The 8124-nt window shown below is 32.3% G+C and overlaps 1 protein-coding gene across 1 annotated transcript; it reads right to left on the reverse strand.

The window, feature by feature from the left end:
- Nucleotides 1–1776: 1776 nt before the first annotated feature.
- Nucleotides 1777–7479, reverse strand: LOC130648037 (S-adenosylmethionine synthase-like). The gene is made up of 13 exons (XM_057454056.1): nucleotides 7461–7479; nucleotides 5845–5918; nucleotides 5665–5702; nucleotides 4683–4696; nucleotides 4595–4597; nucleotides 4093–4170; nucleotides 3781–3918; nucleotides 3308–3476; nucleotides 3017–3071; nucleotides 2508–2591; nucleotides 2274–2372; nucleotides 1914–2131; nucleotides 1777–1795 (listed from the first exon to the last, which is right to left on the reverse strand). The coding sequence occupies exons 1-13, from the start codon at nucleotides 7477–7479 to the stop codon at nucleotides 1777–1779; spliced, it is 1008 nt and encodes a 335-aa protein (XP_057310039.1).
- Nucleotides 7480–8124: the final 645 nt, after the last annotated feature.

The raw sequence follows: 8124 nt of genomic DNA on the forward strand, positions 1-8124 counted from the left end.
GGTATAACCTTATTGGATTAAACGAGCAGAACAAGATAACAATTGACTTATTTCATTACTATACAGGAAACGCAATACAAACCTCGCAAAATGTAAGGCGTAAAATTAATGCAAACTTATTGAAATTGGCTGGAAGATGATTAATACTTTTACTTTCTAACGCAATTAATCTTTTTTGCTGAAAAGTTTATTCTGCGCCGGAAACTTTATTCCTCGCCGGACTATAACCTTTGTTCAAAAATTCAAACACAACTGCATGAAGTTGTACATCAGCATTTGACCTTTACAGTTGGCGATATGACTTCAGAAACTACTAGTAAAGTTGTCATGCAACTCTAAAGGACAGCTTTATCAGTTTTATGCAATTATTCCTTATTAGCATCTAAATTAAAAAAATTACTTTAAAATTAGACTTTTTTGACTAATAAGGTATTTTTGAGTAGGAAAAAAATCTTTTTTCGGCTTATATGAAAGTTCATGTAACAAAAGTTACCTAACATTTACTTCGCTGTTTAGCGTTGGTGGAGTATTTTTTTTATTATTATTATTCCGAAAATTTATACAGAATATAGCCACTTCAGTGTTTGAAACGCTGTTATTAATGTGCGTCTTGTGTTCGGAATGTATACATTAATTATACAATGGTATTACCCAACCAATTTCTCTTACATGGCATGGGTTTACCCGTAGCTTTAGTAAAGACACTTGCTAAACATGCCCGCACTGTGAACCAAACCATGGACCTCCATAACCACAAGACCACGCGTGTTAAAAGGCGTGTTCTCATCATCCTGCTCCCTCTTTCGCTTATTTACTTGCGGAAAATTGTCTGACACGTCTTTCAATTTTATACATTTCTTCGGTAGGAAATTGCTAAAGGTGAAGCGCTGGTTGGTAATAACTGGTGTTTTAGATGCGTTTCTGCCACGCCCACAATAAGCATTTAAACTCATACGTGATTAACGCCTGTATATAAATGATGGGCGTAGGTAAAACTTATTTAAACAAGACAAAAATAAACAAACAATAACAACACCATTCCTTTAAAATATAATTCATTAAAATTTGAGAATTAGAAAGCAACAACACATTAATCAAAACATATCAGTAACACCCAATCGTTTTCAATACAATATACCCTTATCTCACGAATAACACTATGAAGTAAAACTTTAGCACTGAGACGAACCAAGCTGCGAAATGGACCTAATCCTTTCACTATAGTGACTTACACGAATTGTGATTGTAGTGATGCGAATTTACCAGTTCTGTTAACCAAAACCGCGTAAGTACAAGAAAGGCGGCTAGACCGCTATTTCACATGATTGATTTTACCTTATATTGAAGCAATGTGGCAATAGCTTTATTACGAGAAACATTATGCTTCCGGAACTAGAGCAGGACTGGTCTAGACAAAGATCTACAAATATTCGTTGTTAAAATCTATTATCCTATCTATATACGTCTATGAAATAAAAGTATATATGCTTTCGATATACGTAATTTCATCAAGAACCTATTTACATGACTAGTTTCTTCGGAACTTCCCAGCTAAATCCAGGTTTAAAGTGTCTGTATGTGCTGGTACTTTGTTATATAGGTTTCTTTAAATCCAACTCTCTAAAAATGAAAAGTCTCCTTTATTAGTATCAGTATTTTGTGTGCTCAAAATTGCTGCCCGGAGCTTATTTATTCTACCCCCGCATGTTTGCAAATTATTATGTTGATTTTTCTAAAGAATAGCACTAAATATATAAATTACCACGTCAGGCCTCCTTAAATTTGCAATGACGCCCTAAACCATATGGGAGAAGGCATAGAAACATAGTCACTCTTTCCCCCAGTTTTTAATACTCTCATTCGATAGTACACCGGAAATTTAGCGGTTCTATCGGAAAGGAAACAAAACTTACCGCGCTATAACTCCCGGTCTAAGAGCGAAGTTCTTATTGACTATCTCCAATAATTCACTGCCAGTTTTCTTGCCAGTACCGTAGGTACGCACCGAGATGGAGAGCGGCTTAGCAACACCGATGGCGTAAGAAAGTTGTATAAGACACCTTCGCGCTAAGCCAGCTGCTACAACGGACTTGGCTACCCATCGCGCGGCGTACGCAGCCGATCTATCCACCTAAAAGAAAACAGACAGAGACTCTTCGTGCAAGGAGGTGATGAGATTTACTGCTCCCACTGAGTTGATGAAAATGTAAAATATGTAAAATAGTACAGACTAATGCATGGGTAAAAACATTGTGATGATAAGGATGCCATACCTTTGAGAAGTCCTTTCCTGAAAAAGCACCACCACCATGTGCACTCCAACCACCATATGTATCCACAATGATTTTTCTTCCCGTTAATCCACAATCGCCCTAAAACATAGTTGAAAACGTATGTGTAAAAATACATTCCAAAATTTTCTTCTTAGCGTTTTTGTCCATTAAAACAATTTATAGTTTTAATAATAATAATAATAAACTAATAATTGATAAAAAAAATAAACACACCATTGGTCCACCAATCAGGAAGCTACCTGAAGGTTGAAGATGGTAAATAGTTTTGTCGTCTAAATACTTTTCTTTCATAACAGCCTGAACAAATCAAAGAAAAATTGTTTACATACATTTGCGTATTACAGAGTTCAGTCAGGCCTTTAGTTACAATAACAGGTGTTGGAATTGACAAAAAATAACCACGCCTTCGTGCGTTTATTAGTCAATTCGGTTTCTAATTATTTTTTAGCCAAGAATCTTTGGAATATACCTAAGGTATTATTTTCATTTATAACTGCAAAGTAGAGTCTGAAATAGGTTAAGAGCCTGTTTGAAAATTATGGGAATTATGGGATACTTTTTTATAACATCCAAAAATGGCTTAAGGTAAAAAACTCCAGGATCCATTCCTGAGCGTTTCATAAAGAAATCTTAAAACAATCTAAAATATTAGGATTAAAGTTAAAATTAAAAAATGACTCATCGTAATGAAAACTTTCAGTCATCCAGTCTTGCTGTCGTACCATATTGTACAATATTTTACGTTTACTATTTATTTCGCATGTACTAACTTCAGCGCTATAGCAATATGAACGCATTAAGTTAACAATGCCCCACAAACAACGAATAAAAGATAGCACAATTTACAGCTTTTTGAAAAAAGTATGCCTCGCACGTGGTAATTTTTGTACTAAACTTTGCGTACTATCGAACGTTAAGCGAAGGCGCAAAGATTAGTAGTTACAAAGACAGTTAAGAATATCAATGTAACATACCTTTACAACTTTTTTTTCAGGTCTTGTTCCAAACCCTACTCGACAGTGACTTGAGTTTTAGAATCAGGTCTTAAGTATGGCATGATCCCGTTTCTTCTATTTTCAGCTAATATTTCATTCAGTTTATGAGCTAGCACACAGGTCAATGGCATGAGTTCCTCAGTTTTGTCTGTAGCGTAGCCGAACATAAGACCTTGGTCGCCAGCACCTAGTGAACAAAAAAGTTTATTGACATCAGTAATTTTGGACTTAGGACATAGCTATAGTACTGAACTTCCCCCTTCTTCTTTTATCAATGGCCTATGATGGAACATCAGGTTCTTTGATGAGGGTAACAGAAACAACATAAAAGAGCATGAAATTTGAGAAAAGTTTAAGCCATTCTTAAAAATTCAGAATAAAGTCATTCACATGTTGATTATTCACGTCACTCTTACTGTACCTATATCTTCCTCCTTGATACCGATATGAACAGCCTGCGCAATCTCCTTGTCTTGCTGCTCAATTGCAACCAGAACATTCATCGTCTTTCGATGAGTCATTATATCCGATCCCTTTAACAGTATCACGGACAATCTGTTGGTAATCTACAACATCATTTGAAGTAATTTCCCCTGCTACCAGAACCCTACCAGTTTTTGCAAGACTTTCTATAAAATACAGAAGTTAAATTTACACGTTCTGTTTCGCGTTGTTTAATGCTCTGCTAAAACCTAAGAGTGTATGATGGATAATCTGATTGCTTAACGTGAAGTTATAACAAAATTTTGAAGTTATAACAAAATTTTGAATACATGTATTGTTCAACAGAAGTAAGTACATACCACAGGCGACTTTTGCATTAGGGTCTTGAGATAAATGAGCATCGAGAATTGCATCTGAAACTTGGTCGCATAATTTATCTGAAAATAATTTTAAAAAAAAGATTAAAAGTGTTAAAATTTAGTTGCAAAGGAATTAAAAATTCATTGTTTGCATAAAATAACCATGTTATTTAATTTCTTATGTTTTTTTCACTATGCTTAACAACATACCTCAAAAGCACTATTACTTGACTTATTCCATTTTAAAACTATTTAATAAAATTACAAAATATTGATAACTAGCCGAAGTCCGTGGGAGAATCTACTGAATCTCTCATCGAGTCCATATCATTGGTGCCAAATAAAAACATAGAACACAGTAATTTGAATTTTTAAAAGTCACAATTTGCATTATTCTATATGTATAACCGCTGAAACAAAACGTCCAAAAAAATTAGCATGTGCAGCAATAAAAAAAATAAAAATAAAAGAGAAAAAAAGCCCTGAGATTGAGGTTGCTCACAATCTACATTATACAGAACGTTTAAAAATATAAGCAGGTCCAACAACAAAATAAAAATAAATAAAAATAAAAATGCAGAAGGTCTAACATAATCGAAGGTGTCTAACAACAGTTATGTAAAAAGCTAAATCTGCTAAAACCATATACTTGCTTTGCCATGCCAGAAATACACCAGGGAAAAAGTATACCAGACATAAGAAAAAATCGTCAAGTCAAACAAAAAAGATTATTGCAAAATTTCCAGTTTCTAATGCATTATACCAAATTAGCTATTTAGTCTATTGCGTACAGCAACCCTCCCAATGCGTAAACGTGCCGTGCATGATAACAATGCAGTGTTTTCGAATTAAAGAATCGAATATATTTCAAACGGTAACGTAACAGATGTAAACATTGATTTAACTTTGTTAACATTAAGGTTTATTATAACGACATCAACCACTTCGTAGCGTTAAAAACAGTAGCAACGGAAAAATTACTTTTTACATTTTATATTAATTCTTTTCCACGATATACACGCTGTATTTTATAAGAATAGTGTTTTTTTCGTTTCAGCCTTAACCATGCTCTTAACTTTCCCTGGTGTACTTGCCCATTGCTTTGGAGAGAAAAAGATTCAGTTTGTGAGATATATACGCAATAAAAAAGTAAACTTCTAATAAAATTTGTGCATCATACAAATTTTTGTATTAAAACAAACAATGAAGCTTTAGACATATTCTTAGGTTATTCTGACCCATTGTTTAGAGTATATTCTTACAAAAAAAAATTCTTAACTTTCTTGACAAATACTATCCTCGTGGCCTAAAGATATATAATGCCTCAAAGTTGCTATAGCTATTGTCAAATTCTTTTTATCTTTATTTAGAACAAACAATCGAGGTTGGACATGTTCTTAAGATATCTTTAACTTACTCTGAGTATATTCTTACAAAAAAAAATATGTTCAGGCTGAAGACAAACATATTTAACATCATATTTAAGGGAAAGTTTAGCTGGAAGCGTATAAACGGCTTAAAAACGTTATTCACCTAAATTAATTTCTCTACCAGATAATCTAAACAACACACCTGGTTTCTTTTGCTTTCTCAGTAGTAGCTAGCGTTCTCTGGATAAAAGTTCAATCAGTTTTTTACTTCGATTACTAAACTTGGCTTCATCCCAAAGAAAACAAATTGAAAATGTATAGCTAGCTACAATTGTCTGATACATTTCCAATCAATTCTCTTTTTCACGTTATATTATCGTACGTTATTCTTCTTTATAACAAATATTTTTGACAACAACATAAACATTTTATACTCGCTCGACAACAAAAGCCGCTCTACATACAACAACAGTTTTGTTTTTTACATCTTAGATTCGAATTATCATTCGAATTCGATAATATTTTTTAAAAACAAAGGGCAACCTCGATCCCAGAAAACAAAAATGATAGGAGAAACAAATAAGCTTTAATCTAACCTCATGATGAGTGAACATGTTTGAAATAATTTTTTTAAGGATAGATACGGCGCGCAAATTGTAAACCGGGGGTAAAATTACATTATTCTATCTATAACGACCAACGGGGCTTTTAAAACAAAAAAAAAACAAATAGAAATATTTGAAAATAAAATAAGAATTAGTTTTAATAAAATAATAAAGAGAGTTTTATTTTTTAAAGTAATAAGAAAAGAGAATTAAATGTTTAAATATTAACCCCCTGTTTTTTGCGTTTTTTTAACTTGGTAAATTTTAGCGTAACGCCACGTCGTAAGAAAGTGACCCGTACTTTGCGTGTCGTGGACTCACATGGTTACTCACACAAACGTATTATTATATAGACTAGCTGTTTCCCGTGGAAGAATCCACTGTATTCGCATTTAATTTATGTAGCAGATATATGTCCATTAAAAAACAAACAATACAGCAGTGCGCACCTTACATCTGTCTTATTATATAAATGAACAAAAAAATTAAAGGTGTACAACAACTGCAGCATATATATATGTGACATTTAAAATCTAAATCTGCTAAAATTACTGCTCTGACTATCTGACAAATGCGAAAATTATTCGGAAAGAAGTTTTCAAAAGCATGTCAACATACATCTCACCCATAAAATTTAAATCACTCAAAACGTCACAAAAAAAGCTTATCAATGTCAAACACAAATCTCTCTCATTGTGTATGTTAAAATCAGTTAGTTTATTGCAAACCCTGGCAAAGGTTGACACAAATTGTGAAAAATAAACAATAAATTGTGCCTAAGTAGAAATTTTTATCTAAGGTGTTAAAACAGGATTGCAAGGATAAATTATAATGCAATAAAACGTTTTGTGATGTAATGCATACGGTCCTTCCTCACCAAACTTTAGACAAAATGCCAACAAAAAACGGTGTTTAAACCTAAAATTAATAAAGTCCTTTTAGCAACTTGCATGCTATTTTACCATCAATAAAGTAAACAAAATTTCAAATCTCACATAGTATTCTGTCACAAATTTTCATAATATATATATATATATATAGATTGATTTTATTTTATTTGATTTGGTTTCTTTATTTAAGAATATTTGCAGGAAAAGAACTTCGCAAACCAAAAAAAGAACCAGGAAAATGCTTAAAATTGTCAGAGTTATTAACGTTTGATGAGCTTTGTGGGTATTTATATATACAATGCGGGAATATATATATATAATGTCAGAGTTGAATTTCTTAGTTTAATATAAAAACATGAAAGGCTTGCAAGGTGTAAAGTCAAATTTACAAAAATTAGCTCTTTCGGTATATATTGCATGATCCTTGTGCAAAAAAAGTTAACACAAAATTTCAAAAGAAAAGCAAAACAGCTTATATACCATGTATATATATGGAAAGTCACCCCAGTCTTCCCTGTACATTTTTTACCCAAATGTAAAAAAAAACATGTAAATCCTTCCCCCGCCCTCCCCCCAAAAAATAAATAAACAAAATAATCAAAAACCCATGTAAATACTGCAACAAAATCAAAAAATGTAAAAAAGCTACGTAAATTTTCCCCATAATGTCAAAAACCTCTATTAAATAAGAATTTAAAAAACAGGTTTTTTCGGTGTTGGCATGAAGTAACTCTCTCGAAAAGGTGTAAAGTTTTCTTAAAAAACACGAAATGTCATAAACAAAGAAATTTGAGTAAGAACATCTAGAACATCAGAATTACTACATGTTAAATAAAAATCCTTTTGTCATATTGCATGCAACCGATGTAAGTTTAGTTACATAACATGTGAAATATACATTATATATTTGCATAAAAAAGAGACCTTAAACTATCCTTAAATATTATAAAAACTTTCTTAGAAGGTATTGTAGCTTCTTATTTAGGCTTAAAATGTCAAGTCCTTCCTAGCAAAGACCACTAAGATAAACTACAGTACTAATTTGTTTTTTCATTGTTTTTAATTGTGTTTTAGTCCCCTTTTAAAAAAAAAATTGCAACAGAATTTACATTCTGGATTGTTCTGTCAAAACATGCACTAGAACAAGTGCTTGAAATTATCCAATTA

The sequence above is a fragment of the Hydractinia symbiolongicarpus genome, chromosome 6 (assembly GCF_029227915.1).
Source record: "Hydractinia symbiolongicarpus strain clone_291-10 chromosome 6, HSymV2.1, whole genome shotgun sequence".
Taxonomy (NCBI): domain Eukaryota; kingdom Metazoa; phylum Cnidaria; class Hydrozoa; order Anthoathecata; family Hydractiniidae; genus Hydractinia; species Hydractinia symbiolongicarpus.

Excerpts from the sequence above, each read along its gene's own strand:
- LOC130648037 (XM_057454056.1), bottom strand. Across the intron at positions 3,072-3,307 it reads AAAACTCAAGTCACTGTCGA|CGCTGAAGTTAGTACATGCG; the intron begins GTAGGGTTTGGA and ends ATATTGCTATAG. Across the intron at positions 2,592-3,016 it reads GTAAAATATTGTACAATATG|GCTGTTATGAAAGAAAAGTA; the intron begins GTACGACAGCAA and ends TGATTTGTTCAG.